The 19474-nt window shown below is 38.0% G+C and overlaps 1 protein-coding gene across 1 annotated transcript; it reads left to right on the top strand.

The window, feature by feature from the left end:
- Positions 1-87: 87 nt before the first annotated feature.
- Positions 88-13074, top strand: ccr12a (chemokine (C-C motif) receptor 12a). Its single transcript, XM_044367852.1, has 2 exons — positions 88-4939; positions 11037-13074. Exons 1-2 carry the CDS (start codon positions 4816-4818, stop codon positions 12140-12142), a joined length of 1230 nt encoding a protein of 409 aa, XP_044223787.1. The 5' UTR covers positions 88-4815; the 3' UTR covers positions 12143-13074.
- The last annotated feature ends 6400 nt before the right edge of the window (positions 13075-19474 follow it).

The following is a 19474-nucleotide window of genomic DNA, read 5'->3' as shown; positions in this document are numbered from 1 at the left end:
GTGTGTATGTGTATATATATATATATATATATATATATATATATATATATATATATATATATATACACACACACACACATACATATATATATATAGTGTGTGTGTGTATATATATGTTTTGGGGGTTTTTTTGGATTATGGTGGCTCAAGTTAATAATCAGGAGCAGATGGTGGATGGATTAGAAACAGATGAATTACTGCATTTTTCTCTCTCCTCTGTTATGTTCTCATCCCAGAGACTGAGTTATAGATAGCGTATGATATGTAATATGTATGCATATGGGTATTTACTACTGGTGTTACGGAACATAGTTGATCCATTATCTGTACGGATCGCCCCCAGCAGTTCGGCACGCATGTGAGTCGCAGATTAACTGTAAAATGTAATGTCTCATTGAAGACAAAGTAAACAAACTGCTGTAAATGCAATGCAATGTGTGTTGCTAACAGGGATTTTGAAGAGCAACAACCAAACCAGCATCTAACGGGTCCGAAGTGACATCTGCAGGTGTGTTTACACCATGGATGTATAAAGAGAACTGGATACAGGAAGAGCGCCGGGCTTTCAACCTAATTTGACATAGCAACCAAACTGTGTAATTACAACGTCACGTGATGCACACTGGCCCAAAAAGACTTTTTCCCATAGACTTACATTGTGAAAGAAACGTGCGGAAATAGCTGACTTGGCTGGCAAAAGTCACTAGTGCGCTTGCTTCATGGGCTGCACAGATGCGGAAGCAATGCGGAAGAAGTTGAACTTTTTTGGCTTCATGCACTACTCATGGATGTAAAATGGCACCCATTCAGTCCTATAGAAATTACTCGGCTGGCGCATATGTAACATATGCCTCTTGCATGTTACATTAAATACATTAGTTGTGCTTTAAATGGTCACTATGTCTAACAGCAAAATCTTTTAATATAGAATATACAGTCCCCTCCAAAAGTATTGGAACAACAAGGCAAATTCCCTTGTTTTTGTTGTTCACTGAAGACATTTGGGTTTAAGATCAAAAGATGAGTATGAGACAAGAGTTCAGAATGTCAGCTTTTATTTCATGGTATTTACATCTAGATGTGTTAAACAACTCAGGACATACCACCCTTTGTTTGAACCCACCCATTTTTCAAGTGAGCAAAACTATTGGAACATGTGACTGACAGGTGTTTCTTGTTGACCAGGTGTTGCCTTTAAGGTTGATTGTTCCAACATTAAATAGCTCTGCATGACTAGTCTACTTTTTGGCCTAGGTTTAAACCTATAAAGACTGCATTTCTTATTAAAGAGGATAAACCAACATGAAGACCAGAGAGCTGTCCATGGGAGAAAAGCAAACCATTTTGAAGCTGAGAAAAGAAGGAAAAATCAATCAGAGCCATTGGACAAACATTGGGCATAGCAGGCACAACAATTTGGAATATCCTGAAAAAGAAAGAAACTACTGGTGTATTGAGTAACAGACGTCGGACAGGTCAGCCAAGGAAAACAACAGTAGTTGATGACAGAAATATTGTGAGAGCTGCGAAGAAAAACCCCAAAACATCAGTAAGTCACATCACCAACGACCTCCACAGTTCGACTGTCCACTGTTCGAAGAAGACTCAGAGAGCAGAAATATAGAGGCTATACCACAAAATGCAAACCACTCATCAGCAGTAAGAATCAGAAGGCCAGATTGAAATTTGCAAAATCAATCACTTGTGACCTTAACCCAATAGAGCATGCATTTCACGTCCTGAAGAGGAAACTGAAGTGAGAAACCCCCCCGAAACAAACAAGAACTGAAAGACGCTGCGGTAAAAGCCTGGAATAGCATCACAAATGAAGAATGCAACAGTTTGGTGATGTCGATGGGTCGCAGGCTTGAGGCAGTTATTGCAAGCAAGGGTTATGCCACCGAATATTAAATGTTATTTACTTTAAGATTATTTGTTCCTTTACTTTTGCTCACCTAAAAATTCTGTGGTGTAATACAAACGGTGATATATCCTAAGTTGTTTAACACATCTAAATGTAAATACCAGGAATTAAAAGCTGACATTCTGATCTCTTGTCTCATACTCATCTTTTTATCTTAAACCCAAATGTCTTCAGTGAACAACCAAAAAAGGGAATTTGCCTTGCTGTTCCAATACTTTTGGAGGGGACTGTAATTTTGTCAGTAATTTTACCTTTATTTAATAGTTGTAAGGTGTACATATTTGTGTTATTTTCGACATCAGAGCTGTCAGGGTGTCTTCATTGGAGTCAACTGATGTTACTAACTGCCAGCTGTTAGTCCACCATCATCTTCACAACACAACGCAGAGACTGTAGGCTGTCACTATTATCAGCGATATAAAGGAAACTTAATGGGGGCATTATAAACTGTGAGGCTAATATAGTCCCCTGTTACATTTGGTGCTGTGACCCGGATGAGTTAGACAAGAGACTAAAAACAAATTCGTCAACATACTACCAGGACTTTTTAAATCACAATATTAGCCAGCAGGGCTTCTCGAAAAGTACAGCAGGAAACACACAAGATGCAATTTACCAGCATTTAGCAGGTTGTGAGGAAATAGTCTCTCAAAACAAAAAAAACAGGAAAATACAAAGTGTCTTATCTGAGAATATCACAGCTACACCTTCCAACTACACCTGATTGTCATTTAGTGTCTCGTTTTATTTAGTTCAGCCGTCCTGTCTTTGATTATAATCAAACCAGAAGCAATCGTTTCCTCATCCGTGTCATTATTGGCTTGCTCCACTTTTGACCACAAAACAGATCATCAGAGACTGACACAGCTGAAAACGTATCATCTGATAGGCTGCCAAGGTGACAAAGAACAAAACAGGAAAAATAGTGGGAGGGGATGAGGTAAACCATTAACCTACATTCAAGCCTGTATGTAGTGTCTCAAAGCAGCTCCAGCCTGGAATTGTTCACTCTTTAAAAATAAGTCTACTGACAACAGTGTTTAACTATGTGGTAATGTGAGTGAAGTGTGAAGTGAGAGACGATGAATGAAACGATGCCTGGAAGGAAGTGTTTTGACTGTGGTTTAAGCTGCAGACTAATTAATTCAGTGTCATCACAGTACCCACAAGGGAAAAATACCAGTTTCTATATTAATGTTACATTTATGAAGAAGTGTGTGGGAACACAACATTAACTACAGGGTAATGCTCATTGCTCATTGAATTTAGTTCACCAGTCACATCATTCCATTTAAACAAACTATTAACTTGGAATAAAGCCTTCTTCATGCTTCAAGGTCTTCATCCTGCCCTGCGATGCTACTTTTAGTACGAGGCCTCACAGTTGTTTCTACATTTGAATCCACAAAGAAATCATTCACTGTATCAGTAGGAGCACAGTGCGCCTGCAGCTGAAGTATATACAGTACATGAATGTTCTGCGTACAACAAGAACAGCGAGTGTTGCTGCTTTCTAAAGTTTTGTTTTAGTCGCAGTTTTGACTTTTCCACTGGAGGTGGCATCTAAAAGTGGCATCGCAGAAACCTGTTCGCACCACTGAGCAACTTTACTGGAATGAACGGGGCCCCGCCTCCAATGCTCCATCCGGTTCTCTTTATACAGCCATTGTTTACACACTGTTTAATGTGCTGTAGCTGAGCAACTAATTAGCTATCTATCTGCGCACTAACTTTAGCGATGCACTTCTCCCCGGTGTATGCTTGTTTCGTGGTTTGTTCAACAAATTGAGCTGCAGGACAAAACGTGTTCATGTTTGTAAGTTATCATCAAGTTTTGATGATGTGGACACAGGTTATTGTTCCATTCACTACCATGTGTAAAGGATAATATGATATTTTTAAGCACTGGCCCAACGGGCGACCAAGCCCCTAAATTTGGTGGTCCTAACTCAACACAGCCTTCCTTAACTGTGACACTCCCATAAATGAAAATAATTGAATATGCCATAAAAATAAAATAAGAAGGTGACAGAGAAAAAGTTTATAAGAAGTGTTTATTTATATATTTATATTTTAAAGCCACTTTTATAACAGGTGAACCATGGCTGCAAGTTAAGTTACTTGAACGAGCCTCTGATGAGTCGATCAAATCCACCATCATCTGAACACATGCTTCAATGGAAGGGATACAATTCAAGGAAGTCTCACCTTTTTTTACAAAGGAGTTAAGTTGGCCACAAATTTGTTTAAATTTGATTGCTAGCCTAGAACTAGCTCAGAAAAAGTATTTCTTCTTCATTTTACATGTCATTACTTGTCTTTTTAAATGTTCTAAACCTCAAATTTTCTGATTATTTCCAGGTTAACATAAAAAAAAAAAAAGATTTTCAATATGGTCTCACACTTTTGGAACCCACTGCATATTATGGGTATTTAAGGGCATAATCGGGCATACTGGGACAAATCCCGGTAGGCTGGTGGGCCATCAAAAAATACATTTATGGGCGGGTGGACCGTCAAAACATATCCTTTCTTACCTACTCTCTGTGTTTTCATAAGCAGATTTAAGTGGCAGGGCTGAGTATTTGTAGAGGTATTGATTACTGAGATGAGGTGCAGCTCTGCTCTGACTCCGGTACACCTGCAAACAATCACACGCACACACACACACACACACACATCACCTCTCTCCTCCTCTTCATCACCCTTCCTCATCTTACCATCTTACAATTTTAAAGTATTTATTCCCAAATACTACTTTCTGTCTAAGTACTTTTTAGAACTTTGTGGGGATTTTTACTGACACACACACACACACACACACACACACACACACACACACACACAAGCTACATGACAATTAGTCTGTTTTAGGACAGCCCCTTTAGCAGATGCTGGCCTCCTTGTCAGTAAAACTGTTCAACTCAGCCAGCTGCTGTGGGCATTCTGAAGACACTCTGTTTTACTTTGTTCCTCATTGCTCTCCCTCCACTTCATTGCTACAAAGCTGCACCGGTAAGTTCAATCAGCCTTTACTGACAGTGACATCAAGTACAGATTTTTAAAAATTACATTGGAATATTGAACACTTCACACTTCTTTAAGAAATGTACATGCATATTTTGCTGGTTCATTCTGGTTTGAAATTGGGTATTTATAATCAACCAAATATATGGTGAAGTGACCTGTCTTTAAATGTGAGTTTTCATCAGACTTAAGTTTTTTTAATTGTTTTTAATTACATTAAGCAATAATCTGATTTAAACTAACTCTACTGTGTATTCAGTGAATGTAAAGCTCCTTTTGTTTATTTTTTGTTGTTCACCCACTGTAACGCTCTACATATTCTGATTGAACTCAGTTTTAACTCCGTTAAAAGTCTCTGAGTCGATGCATCAGTCAGTAAGTCTCTGAGTGGATATTATCATTCGAATCACTGCCTTTTTTTCTAGCAACATCATTATGCACAGAGTAACGCAGCATGACACAACTGGGATGGAAACAGGATAGCAAGATGCATAGCGACTGTTTCCTGTGCCAACCTCTCAGATCCGGTGTTAAATGCAGCGAAGTCGGTTTACTTCCCCTTTAAAGACGTGTACGAATGTCTCTGCGTTTCCCCCTCTACCACCCAGTGTGATAGACTCTTCAACTGACAGCGCTGTCAGCAACCAAGAGATGCTCTGTGCTGCGCCTGGATTGTTTTACAGAACCAGGACGCACAATTTTTATTTCCCTGACTGTGTGGAAATCTGACGTTTTCACATCACAAGTAATGAACAACGACAAAACACGAGTCTTAAAAGTAAAACATGAGACTCATGTAGGCTGTTAGTATATCAGTTTAGTGTTGGGCAGCTGGTTTGCAGGTGCAATTTAGTTCAGCTGCGTAACTGCCAAGGAGGCTATTGACGAACGACACAATTAATAATGTAATGTTGTGTAGTATGTATGCCTCAGCACCGACTCTGAGTCGATGGTGAAAATTTTGAGTTGGGGCCCATGTGTAGGCTATGTGTTGTGATATTTGTCTGGGTGGATTGCTTTTTGGAAATCAGTTACCCACGGTGAGTGTGGACTGGTGGCCAGGGAATGCTTTTGGCCCATTTTACGTGGGACCATGCAGCAGTAATACAAAAAGGACCAGACGATTATATACTGTGTTGATACGATAATAGACTTTTAGGAGGACACCTACATGTTCTGTTCGTGTTTTCAACAGCTGCCATCACCACGATAACCAGAGGGGTGTTCCATCAAAAAAGGAAAAAGGAAAAGCCTGGTTAATTTCGATAAGCCTTGCTAATTTAAGTGAGAGCTCCATTCCATCGCTGTGGCTTATATAATTTCCAGCTCAGTAAACGTGGTAACTTAATCAAAAGAACTAGTCTGCTCCGTGGCAGGCTGTCAAGATTAATTTAGCTGAGTGTCAAAGAATGTGTGACAGGCGGAAACAAAAGACGGTTCCATCAAGTGCCTTTTCCGCACTTGCATCACTTGTCCGTGTTTAGAAATATAAAATTTCTAAACAATACTTAAGTTAATCCCCATTTTATTCATGGTCACTTCTGTGTTTGAGTGAACCCCATTTATTTAAAAGCTTAGCATTTTTATAATTTAAGAAATAAAAGTGCCAACATTGTTTTGAAGTTATTTATTCATTCACTCATTTTGTTCAAGCTCTGAAGACAAAAAGAAATTTAAATAAAGTTCAAACTATGACCTCCTGTGTTTAAATGTATATAGCAGTAACCACGTATAGTGATCACAGCTACAGTGATCAGCTGCTTATATGGATCAAAAAGCTTGGGACAGAATAACTCCTATGCAAAATATATGCTGTTTAAATAATTTGCCTATAGAAATCAAATACTCTTACAGTAGTCTTACAATTACAGTGCTCATTTGGGCTCTCCTCATACATGACAGCATATGGAGAACATTTTAAACTATGGTAAATCTATTTTTTTGTACTTTACTCCCATGACAAGCAGCTGTGGCACCATTATTGCCTTCCTCAGGCATGCTGCTGCATGCACATTGACATCATGACGGAGACAGAAAGTCATTTTCTCTCATTGACAAACGTAGTGTCCTTGAGGCTTATGACAATAAAAGGGGGGAAAGAAATTTAAGTGACTTTCACCACTATCCTCGCCTGTTCTGCTGCCAGGGAAAATAAGGAACCTTTCATTGGCTAAAGTCAGAACCCCCGCTGCTTCAAAACTGTGCACACACTGCATTTGAAACAGCTGAACTGTGTTTTGAAACAGTCAACAGTCAGTAAATAGTGAAGTCCATTTCAATACTTTATATTCATGTTGGCTGATAAATATACAAATGTCAATTAGATGGTATTCTGCCTGAGAAATAAAGAAAAGGTTGTAATAATCATCTGCTAATAGTGATATTGGACCCGGACAGACATGATCACTATAAGTGGTTTCCACTGTACTTATATCTTTCTCCAGTTTCTTCATCTCCAACTGCAACTTAATTTTTAACTGTGAAACTGTGAACTCTTCCTGTGAAAGAGAAAATGTGTCAAAGAGTAGATGATAATGTTGGTAATGGTAAGTTGGTCCTCTTAAGTTGCCTACACCATAATTTCACATATACATCTAATATATTATCTATCCTGGTGATGATATAGCCACAGTCACTGATCTGAATGCTCATTCATTAACAAATAAAGATCAAACCATGAACAGGGACAAGCACTGCTCTTCACTGTCATCATGCAGACTCATCAAGCCAGATGCAGGGATTGAACCATCAACCTTTTGAGTTACAAGTTCACTCATCTAACCTTTAGGCTATCACTTCCTACCAACAGGTATATATTTGTCATCAATTTTGTGCTAAGCCATCTCCTTCACCTTGTTAATTGTAGCAGTACTGCCCTTTGTGGTTAAGATTCCTATTCTTCATATAGTTTCATCAGCATGTTTGTTCTGCTGCTGAGAAGAACACCGCTCTGGTTTTCTCTTCTTTTGTGACATAGTATCTTCTTTTCGACAATCGACTGTTCTGGGCTGCTTATGTAGTCTGTGCATGCGTACGCTGCAAGCTTATTCCAGTCTGGCTTGAGTTAGTGTTTACTAGACACGGCTGAGCTCCATTAGTGGAACAGCTGGAGCCTCAAGTGAAAGTTGACGTTAATTTTAGCCAGGCTTTTTCAAATAAGCGCAGCTTTCTTCAGCTGCGTTGATGGAACACCCCTCAGTTAACACTGTCACTGTTTAAACTGAAACACTTGCTGGCATGTTAACCTCAGCAAGCCGCTTTAACTTCCAACTCCAGCGTCACATCCCAACAAAAACTCTTAATAACAGTAACTGCTGCGAACTGAAGTTCAGAGGGTTAAACAAGCTTCCTAGAAACAGAAAGAGGCGACAAAGATTTTAAAAAAGAGTTATTATTTATTTTTTTCCCAGAGCCTCATAGACCCTTTCATATCGTTGGGCCCAAGGCTTGAGCCCCAGTAAGTCTGTGCATTAAATGGCGTTGATGCTGATTTCTCCTGGGAGGGCCAAATTACCTGGATGGGTGGTCCTAGCCCCCCAGGGCCGGACCATAATGCCAGTATTGGATACTTATTGGCATGGCTGTAGCTCAGGTGATAGAGCAGGATAGCCATTAACTGCTAGTTACTGATGGAGACAATTAATCAGCGTCAAAACAAAAACACTTCCTTGGTCCTAATTCACTTGTGACTCAATTAATCAATCAGAGGCCAGGAGTTTGAGAGGCAGAATCAACAGATTATTGGAGCTGTCTTAAAGTTGCTCATAAAAATATTCAAACTTGTGAATATGTAAATAATGAACTGTGTAAACATTAACGTGTAAATAGTTACTACTGAAAATACATTTTCAATAAATTAACTCAAATATATGAATTTAACTTTACATCTAACTTCACTTCTGAAACTTACATAATGTATTCCTAACTAATTTTATTGGAAATGAAAACCATAAAGCGGCACTTATGCTACTTTACAATTCTCCTCCAACAGTTCAGAGTTAAAAAACATTTTAAAAAACCTGTTTTGCTAATAATGAGTCATTTCTCGGAACAAGTATTGCAGACCAGTTGAGAGAGTCAGGACTTTTTTTTACAGCGACAATCAGCAGTTTCTGTTCGGTATTTTAACTACAAGTGTTAACACAAGATGACAGGGCACACATGAATCATTAGGTTAATGGTCAGTTATTTCATAACACTATATGTTACATCTTTGAGAGCAGTGACTCTCAGGGTCAGGGGTACATTATTCCTGCTTCAGTTTAGCTCCCTGGTAGAATGAGTTTATAGCTGAGAACAGGTTTATCATCTGGTGATTGACAGTTACAAACAGGGTTTTAATGGTCCTAATAATTTCTTTGTATTTTGTTTGGATCCTCATTAATACTGATCATGGTAAAAAGCTGCTCTTTCTAGTTTCTACAGGTGAAAACAAATAATTAAATTTTCAATTTTCTTCAATTCAGTTTTATTTATATAGCGCCAAATCACAACAAAAGTCATCTCATTTTATTATTACAGTGTATGTACAACCTACAAAACTACTGAGCAATGATCTGGAAGTTTGGGAAGAATTTAGAAAGAATTAACACTCTAGTTATTGTTTAGTACTAGGTACCTATTCTGTTATTACAGGGTATAGTATGATCATAAAACTGAGCAAAAATCTGGATGTTTCAGGGAAGATGGAGTGATGACTTCTGCAGCACTTAATAAATCTAATGTGATTTTATTTCAAAATGATCCTATTACAACAAACAGGCAAACTACATTGCTCCTTTTTCATTTTGGGGTACTTAAATAACTATGGGGTACACACAGCATTAGTTTGGATGTCCAGTGACTAACAAATAAATATCAAGCTACCACTCCAACAGCATCTTTCTTTTGTTGAGTTAACACTACATTTGACATGAGCCACAAACCAGACAGCGCTGCACCGATGAATATAGTCAGATTATTACTGACTATATGTTTGCTGTAAAGTAGGATAGCAGAAAACATCTCACCAGCTTATGCCTGAAGGGTGGGTGGGCGGAGAGCCTTTTCCATTTCTTTATCTTTAAAACACTCCGTCGCCTCCTGCTGTGATCTGATATGAATGAACCATACCCATTCAACTTTGATGACGCTGATATGAAAGGTTATAAGTCACAACTGTAATAAAAAAAATAGTGCTCTTGCATTATTATTGTCTTTTTGGCACTGCATTTATTGTTTTTTCCTATCCAAATCTTTTTCACTTATTTGATTTACACTTTGTATTTTGCCTGTTTGTTGGTAATAAGGTCATTTTGACATAAAATCACATCAGATTTATTACATGCTGCAGAAGTCATCACATCTTTCCTGAAACGTCCAGATTTTTGCTCAGTTTTATGGTCATACTGTACCCTGTAATAATAGAATGGGTACCTGGTAGTTAAAAAATAACTACAGTATAAGTTCTTCTGAATACCCATATTGTTACTCCCTTATTCCGTAACTTCACATCTTTTTCCCCTGTACCTGCATATATGTATTGGTACGTACTGTACTGGTACACCATTAGTACAAAAGATTACACTGTAACTACGGAGTAATTACACTGTATGTTGCGGGCTGTAATCTAAAGTGTTACCGTGTCACTTATGAACAAATCTGTTCGTACGAGTGCTACTTGCATGAGGCCCATTGAGTTGTCTTGGCACGGGGCTACTACAGGTCAGGCGTCAGAGACAGAGATTTATCAAAGGGTGTAAATAGAAAAAAGAAATAATACCACTAGAATCATTTCATGTGCTAATATGAATAAAAACTAAGTAAAAATAATACATGTACACATACTGTATATATGCACAAGTTTAAATACATGTATTTACACATACTGTAGAACAGATAGTAAAATAAAGTAAACAAAGGTACAGTACTAGTGTAATATAGATGTGTACTGTGGAGAATAGACATGAGCCTTCTTGGTTGAGTGAGAGGTTTGTGCTGAAGTCCAGCCCAGCTCAGCTTATGTAAAAACAGAGTAAATGTGTTTCAATTTCTACAACCAACAGCAAATGGACTAACATAGGTCTTTACTGTTTCTGTGCCACAGGACAAACCCCAGCCATGGATGATGATACGAACCAGTATCAGGACTTCCTGGACTTACTCAATGAAACCTATAACATCACCGACCCAACCTATGTGGTCAGTGAAACTGTCCAGCTCTGCATGAAGAAGAGTGTCAATCAGTTTGGTGCAAGATTCATCCCAATTTTCTACTATGTCAACTTCCTCCTGAGTTACATTGGCAATGGGCTTGTCCTCTTCATCATCTACAAGTATGAGAAGCTCAACACGGTGACAAACATCTTGCTCCTGAATTTGGTCCTCTCCAACATTCTCTTTGCCTCCAGTCTCCCCTTCTGGGCAACGTACCATATGTCTGAGTGGATTTTTGGCATTGCTCTGTGTAAGATGGTCAGCAGTGCCTACTTCATAGGTTTCTACAGCTCCATCCTCTTCCTCACACTCATGACGTTCGACCGATACCTTGCAGTGGTGCATGCAGTGGCAGCTGCCAAGAGCAGGAAAAAGGCATATGCCATCATAGCATCAGTGGCAGTTTGGTGCATCAGTATTGTAGCAAGTGTGAAAGAGCTGGTTCTCCAAAATGTGTGGGAGAGTCCGTTAGATGGACTGATGTGTGAGGAGTCAGGATTCCCCAAGAGCACCATGGAGCGCTGGCGTCTAGTCACTTATTACCAACAATTCCTGCTCTTCTTCCTCCTCCCTTTGTTCATGGTGATGTACTGCTACATCAGCATCACCATCCGCATCCTGTCCACCCGCATGAAGGGGAAGTGCCATGCCATCAGGCTCATATTTATAATAATTTTCACCTTCTTTGCCTGCTGGACGCCCTATAATATCGTCATACTCCTTCAAGCTGTCCAGGTCTACAGCACCAGTGAGGAGGATGACCAGTGTACTGACTCAGAGAGCTTGGACTATGCACTTTATGTGACCCGGAACATTGCCTACTTGTATTGTTGCATTAGTCCTGTGTTTTACACATTTGTGGGTAAGAAGTTCCAAAGCCACTTCAGAAGGCTGCTCGCTAAGAAAATCCCCTGTCTGAAGAGACACATCAGCCTCAGCAGCCAGAGCACCAGAACCACATCACAGAAGACACCACACTCTGCTTATGAGTACTAGACACACACGGGCATGCACACGCACACACAAAGCACTGTAACTTTTATTTTTTGGCATAAATAAGAATAACAAGAGATATAAATGATCAGCATTAACTAACTAATTAACTATTATTTTCTCTTGCTTCAACAAAAGTGAGTGAGTCTTGATTATAAAGAATCTTTAGCTGATTTAGCTACAAAATGAGAGACTACTTTTATGCTTTAGTTGGAGGAAACCAAAATCTTCATGTTTTCTTTCTGCCAGCTCCTCTACGATGTAACATTTAGTTATAAACAATCAAATATTCTTTTATCATTAACTTCATTAGATAAGTTTGTCAATTTAAATCATATAGTTCTCACTTACAGCATGTATTGTATTTTAGTTAAAAACTCTCCTCTGTAACTAAGCTTCTTATTTGAAGAAGGTTACATAATAAAGGCTTGTTATGTCTTTTTGTACATATATTCTCTGCGATCAAAATGAAAATTTTGCAAACCATTTGATGAAACAATCTCACCACAAGGTCAATGAGTAGCTTCTCTGGTGCTTTTGATCAAATCCCATGGTCTTCATCAGCAAATGAAGCTGCCCTTTTTGTTACAGAATTGCAGATGTGATTTCCATTTCCACTTTAAGGTGGTCCATGTTGGTTTAAAAGTTGACACCAAGAGGTGAGACTATTTTAGCCCACGGGTTCCTACTGCAGACATAAATCTTTAAAAAATAGCTCATAAGTTTAAACAAGCATTTTTAGCAAGTTTCTGTTTGCCTCTTGACGATTTTATGCATCTGCTTTAGACCTGCTCTCGGTCTAGTCCTTATTCTATTGATTCAATGTTGGATGCAAAGTTTATGTTTGTAGAGATGTGATGTATTTGACACACATCTAAGTGTTCTAAAATGAACTGTATCTTAACTTTCCAATAAATTTACCAGTCAAACTGTTCCCTTGGGATATCTGTCCTTTAATGGAAACGTTTTGTTTTTTATAGTTCTCTGTACTGTTGAATTTTGTGGTATTGGATGACTAGATCATTTCCCTTTTCTGACAAACATCTGTTGCAGTTTCCTGTCAACTAACCACACTCCTCTGGTGAATAAGTGCTGTTACGTCTAGAGAAACAATATGACATACGGAAGCCTAAGTATTAGGACAGTGATTGTCCTAATTTGGTGATTGTTGAAACAGCATGATAAAAAAGGTTTTATGCTACATGCAGTGTGAATCATTGTTATGGCCAAATGCACTGTGGACAAGTACATGAGGAACATGTTTATTCATAATGAAAGAGACTCGACCGGCTTAATGCCAGCATCAAAAGTACTCTGATAATTCACTGGTGAACATGTCATGTAAATATCATTATATCCATGATAAATGGCCTGTATGAGGACTACATGCAAAACCATTACAAAGTATGTCTAAAAAAAATCGTCACATCCAAATACCAAATAAGGCAAGCTCAATAACAACTGGTGCAAGTAATGATGTCAACAGTTGAATGATCATAGAGAACCAGGTGAAATGAAGGTATGTGAAGGTATAAGGAATAGCATTGTATTGTTTTGTATTGTAATGCGTAGGCTATTAGAAATTATGGTTGTTTTGTTGTTATGTTGTGACATAAATGGTAAACTTATGTGTGAACCATAGCACTCAGTAATAGGAAGTGTAATAGGAAGTGTAATAGGAAGGCTTTGAACATATTTTCTATCAGCAATAAAGTGTACTACTGTTATTACGGAAATAAAGTCTCTCTCTCTCTCTCTCTCCCCCTCCCCCTCCCTCCCTCCCTCCCTCCCTCCATTGTGCTGAAAGATGCACACCAGCAGCTACTTTTAATCTGATTTCTTATTCTCATTTTCTCATTATTCAGATTCTTATTAATAAGAATAATGATAAAGTGCGTAAATCAAGTGCGCAAAACGCCCCAGCACAGCAAATTGGCTGGTGATGGTGGAGGGGGCTGGAGGGGGAGGACTATTACAATTGGTCCTGTAACAGAGGGCAAACAGTCTGGTGCTAGGGTTTGGTTTATTGATTTAAGAATTGGACTATTTCGTATGGTGATTATTTATGTCTCAGATCATATTGTACTGTAGTATGTACTGTGTCAGACTGAACAACTGGTGGATATTTGTGTGTGGGACGTTGAGGAAGAAAATGAGAAAGAAGGAGTAAAAGGTTTGGAAAATGTATTATTCATTCAATCTGTATTTACACAATATACTGATAAACAAGAGCAATCTTTTACAAGTGTGTTGAGTTACATCTTAGAGACAAAATAACTCATGAAAAAGGTTATCTTGCTCACATATTTTGGCATAAAGTAGGTGACCTGTGGTGGTTTTTTTACATGTGAGGAGAGGAACTTAAATTATGTTATTATAGAGTGACAAAGTCCCAAACTTGAACCTATATTTTTGTAACCATGACAACGAAGGTCATGTAACAGACAGATTGTCTTAAAGCTGGATTGCGTGAATTTTGTCTCCCCCCTCTGGCAGTGACAGTAAAGGGGACTCATTCAAAAAAAAGACGAGAGGAAAAAGAGAAACAGAGAGCTGAGAGGACCGGCGAGCAAGTGAGAGCAGCTGTGGTCAAGCGGAGCTAGAGTAAATGAAGAGAGGGAACGGTGGTATGTTATTTTCTGACTGTTTCACAGGGGCCAAAAACCACAGTGTGTCCATACAGTCACTTTGTTCAAAAATGCAAGTTTATCTGAAGCTTATATGAGGCTTCAGCAGTCTGAGTTAGGTATTGTTCGTTATTTATCAGAGGGAAGGGGGGTGGCTGAGATGTGACTTCATTGGGGTTTTTTTGTTGTTTTTTTTTAATTTGACCCTCCCCGGAGCTAAATATTTTCCCTTGAGCCTCCTTGAGTCACTGGGGGAAAGTGCATGACCCTCCCTCCACCGTAAATAATTATACATATAATATTTTAATATATTCACACCAAAGGTATGTATTGGAGAAAATAAAGAGCAAAGCCTGACCTTTTCCAACCATTACATTTAATAGCAACCCATGACTCTTAAACCTTGGCCCTCTGATCCCCCTTCCCTCGTCTTTAAAAAAAAAAGCAAACTACCAGCCCACTCACTGTGTCCTCTCCTATAGTACTGCAAAAGTTACATATGACAATTCCAGCTCTGACACATAAATAAGACGCTAACTTAGTCCAGCCAATGTAACAAGCAAACAGCACGGAGGGAGTGAGAGTTATCACCAAAACAAACAGCTAAATGCAAATCCGCCTTACAAATAATCACATCATCACACAAGCTGTGTGCACTTCAGCAGAATAAAGGTGCATGACAGCTGCACCTACCGCACAAAACTAACAGCAGACTAAACTTTGTTAACACAAATCATGATGTCTCAATGAATAACTTTTTGCTACTGGGCTTTGGACAACTTGATAGGTCCAGTGTCTCTCTCAGAAAATCTGCTGCTGACACCACTGTGTGTCTAAACCCTGCAGTGAGGAGGCAGAGGTTATTCAAAACCTTCCAAACTGTCAATCATGTAAAAGTCTTATGGGACCCGACGCTGAAACCAAGGAGGCTATTTGGCGGACATCTTAAAATTAGAAGCATTACTGCAAAGAGCAATCAGCTAACTCATCTTGTGTCTGACTCAAATCTGGACTTTCTCTGTCTGACTGAAACATGGTTGAAACAAACAACTCCTGTGAGTGTGTTCACAGTGCCCTGATACTAATGTTTCAGAAGAGACAGACCTGATGGAAGAGGAGGAGGGGTGCTTTTTTATGTGAAAGACAACATCAAATGTGAACGTGTGGTTTATGATGCAGGTAACACGTTAGAATATGTTGGGATAAAAATAATGTTATCCCAACAAATGTCTTTTAACATCATAGGTATCTATAGGCCCCCTTCTGCAAATGACACTTTCTATGATCAACTCACAGAAGTCTTGAAAGAGTGCAATCTCAACAAAGAATTATTACTTATGGGTGATTTTAATGTGAACTGGGAGGATAAAACTAAGAGGAAAAAACTAAAAATGATCACAGAGAAATTCCAACTAGAACAACTAGTAAAAGGCCCAACTAGGATTGCTCCAGTACACAAATTGATCTGATATTTACTAACAAACAAGAAAGAATAACTAAAAGAAAACACTGGCTTATCAGATCATAACCTAATCCTATGTGCGAGAAAACTGACTAAAAGTAGATTTAATACCACAGCAACTAAGACAATGATCCTTCAATGAATACCCAGAGCTAAGCAAGAAGAATTTATCAATGAAATTAACAGCTTGAACTGGGATGATGTACTGTCCTCTGATGAGGACATTACATCATCTGGACTATGGCTGTGATAGTCTACTTTTACTTACAGAATCAACTTTGTGAGGGAAAGATTTAATTTGTGGATACAGATAAAATATAAAAATAAAAACAATTTACTGTGGTTTAATGAAAATTTGTGGAAACTAATGAAATCTAGAGATGTTGCACTAAGGAAGGCAATTAAATCTAGAAGAGACACTGACATGCTGATTTATAAAGGTTTCAGGAACAAAGTTATCCAAGAGCTAAGAGAAACTAAATCTCATTTTTATCTCAATATTTTGAATGAGGCAAAAGGCAACAGTAAATTGATCTGGAAAAACAGTGATAATCTCACAAGGAGGGACCCAAAATTTTTAGGAGATTTTAAACACAAACTACAGGGAAAGTTAATTTAAGATGTTTCTTCTGTCTTTAATAATTTTTTTCTTGAGTCTGTATGTGAGTTAGGAAAAAAAAATACGAAAAGGAAACTGCATATTGTTCCTATACATGCTACAGGTCAGGTTTCTGAGCTGGTAGAGACTAATGAGTTACAAGTAAACAAAATCAACAGCTCCTTAAAAAGCTCCAAAAGTAGAGATGCTTTCCAATTTGACACCATCTTTGTCATGTCACACAAAGATATTTTAACTCCCCCTACTGCTCATTTAATTAACTTGTCTTTTAAACACAGCTCCTTTCCTGATGACTGGAAATGTGTCATTGTCACACCTATTTTTAAATCTGGAGACCGCCTTGAAGCCAGTAACTACAGACCAATAAGTACACTGCCAGTACTCTCAAAGGTTGCTGAGGAAGTTGTCATTAAACAAGTGACAACATTTCTTAATACAAGAAATTTTGGTCTACATTGTATGCAATTTGGCTTTAGAGCAAATCATTGCACCAAAACTGTTACCTTGCACTTAATAGAGCAAATTAAATCAAGACTTGACAAAAGAGGAGTAGTTGGTGCTGTATTTTTAGATCTGCATAAAGCATTCAATACATTCAATCATGATGTTTTAATATCGAAACTCTCTAAATTTAACTTCTCATCTAGAGCACTGGCATGGATGTCTTCATATTTATCTAATAGGATACAATGTGTTAAAGTTGGTGACACACTGTCCAGTAACATGAAGTGCACAATGGGTGTTCCACAAGGGTCAGTGTTAGGTCCCCTGTTATTTAGCCTATATATTAATAATCTCCCTAAACAGTGTCATGATGTAGAACTACAAATGTATGCAGTTGACACCGTTGTGTACACACATGCAAAAACAGCTGAGTTAGCTACTGCTAAGCTAACAATTGCATTGGAAAGGATCACACATTGGCTTGATCAATCATGTCTGAGTCTAAATGTAAACAAGACAAAGGGTATGTTTTTCTCTAAAACTATGGAACAACCTCCTAATGCTGATATTTTCATCAAAGGTGAAAAAATTGACATAGTTACTGATTTTAAATATCTTGGTGTGATACTGGATCCAAATTTGAACTTTAAGAAACATGTTAAAAAAACGGTTAAAACCATGAAGTACAACTTAGCAAATATAGACATATTAGAAACTGTCTCTCTTTGGACGCAGCCAAGATATTTATGAATGCTATGATTCTTTCCCATATGTCTTATTGCATCACATGTTGGGGGCAAGCTGGAGAAACAGCCATAAAACCTCTTGAGTCCTTATACAAACAAACTCTAAAAACTCTGGACAAAAAGCCAATGCATTTCCATCACTGCAGGGTACTGGAGAAATACAATTTACTGAGCTTTGAGAATTTGAGATTATTCTCAAATTTGTGCCTAGTTTATGAAATTTTAAATAGTTTGGCCTCTCCTCCACTATGTGACTTTGTGTACACTCGCTCAGTAAATTCTATTAGATCCTCCAGAATATCCTCTATACAAGATTGTACCATACCATTTCGTCACACTGCATTTGGGCAGTCAGCTTTCTGTGTGAAAGCCACCACTTAGTGGAATGCCCTACCTGTTGATATGAAGAACTGTAGTTCAATCAATACATTCAAGGCCAAATTAAAAAATCTACTAAAGAACAATCAGCTGTGTGACCACTGAGTCTAAACTCCATCTATGGTCTTCTCATTAGCGCAGGTAGTCTTGCTTTTAATTTGACAAGTTTACATTGCGGAGAAGTTATGTTTGTAAATTAAAGACCATGCTAAAAGCATTTGTCCATGGAATTTAGGTAAGGATAAGGAAGGTTTCTCTATTTTCTAATCACACAGGCCACAAATTCAAGGCCTCCAATCTCAGAGAAAATATAATTGGGTATAATGTTCCAAATAGATGTAGATTTGTTTAGAAATTGCTTTAATCCATTTAATTTTAAAGGTATTATCAAGAGTAGTAAACTGAGCCCACTAGAGTCATAGGTATTCATGACAAGAGGCTTTTTTATATAACGAGTCTTGTTTTTCCACATAAAACCAGAGTAATTTATCAATTGTGTTACAAATCTTCTTATTGACAAACAGAGAGCTTGCTGCATATGTGAGACGGGATAAACCTTCAGCTTTTGTCAGTAACACTTGCCCTTTTAAGTATAAGTCTCTTTTTAACCATTGGTCAAGCTTTTTCTCCATTTTATCAGTAATTAAGCCAAAGTTGTCAGTACATCTTGCTTCATCATCTTTCATGATGGTAATCCCCAAATAAGTAATCTTTTCTTTAACCGTTATGTTACAGATAGAGGGTGAGTTACAGTCTTACAGTCTTATAGTTACAGTCTAAGAGAGAGAGGCTCACATTTCTTCAAGTTTAAACAAAGTGCTACGGAAGCCCTGAGAGGCAAGCAAGAAAAAACAAATTCTGGAGATCCAATTTCAAAGTCTGATCTAAATTCTTTTCTTTCTTGTGTTTATGAGTTAAGAACAAGTGAAAAAAGGTTTTGCCAGGATAATCTTTCTAAGTTCCATAAAATAAATAAATAAATAAATCTCATCTGTGAAACAAGTGAAAAAAAAAAGTTTTGCCAGGCAAAACAAAGTTTTGGCTAAGTTTTTTTTGTCC

Source organism: Thunnus albacares, chromosome 12 (genome assembly GCF_914725855.1).
Source record: "Thunnus albacares chromosome 12, fThuAlb1.1, whole genome shotgun sequence".
Classification (NCBI taxonomy): Eukaryota; Metazoa; Chordata; class Actinopteri; order Scombriformes; family Scombridae; genus Thunnus; species Thunnus albacares.
Note: the sequence above shows the minus strand (reverse complement) of the source record. Positions and strands in the feature narration are given on the sequence as shown.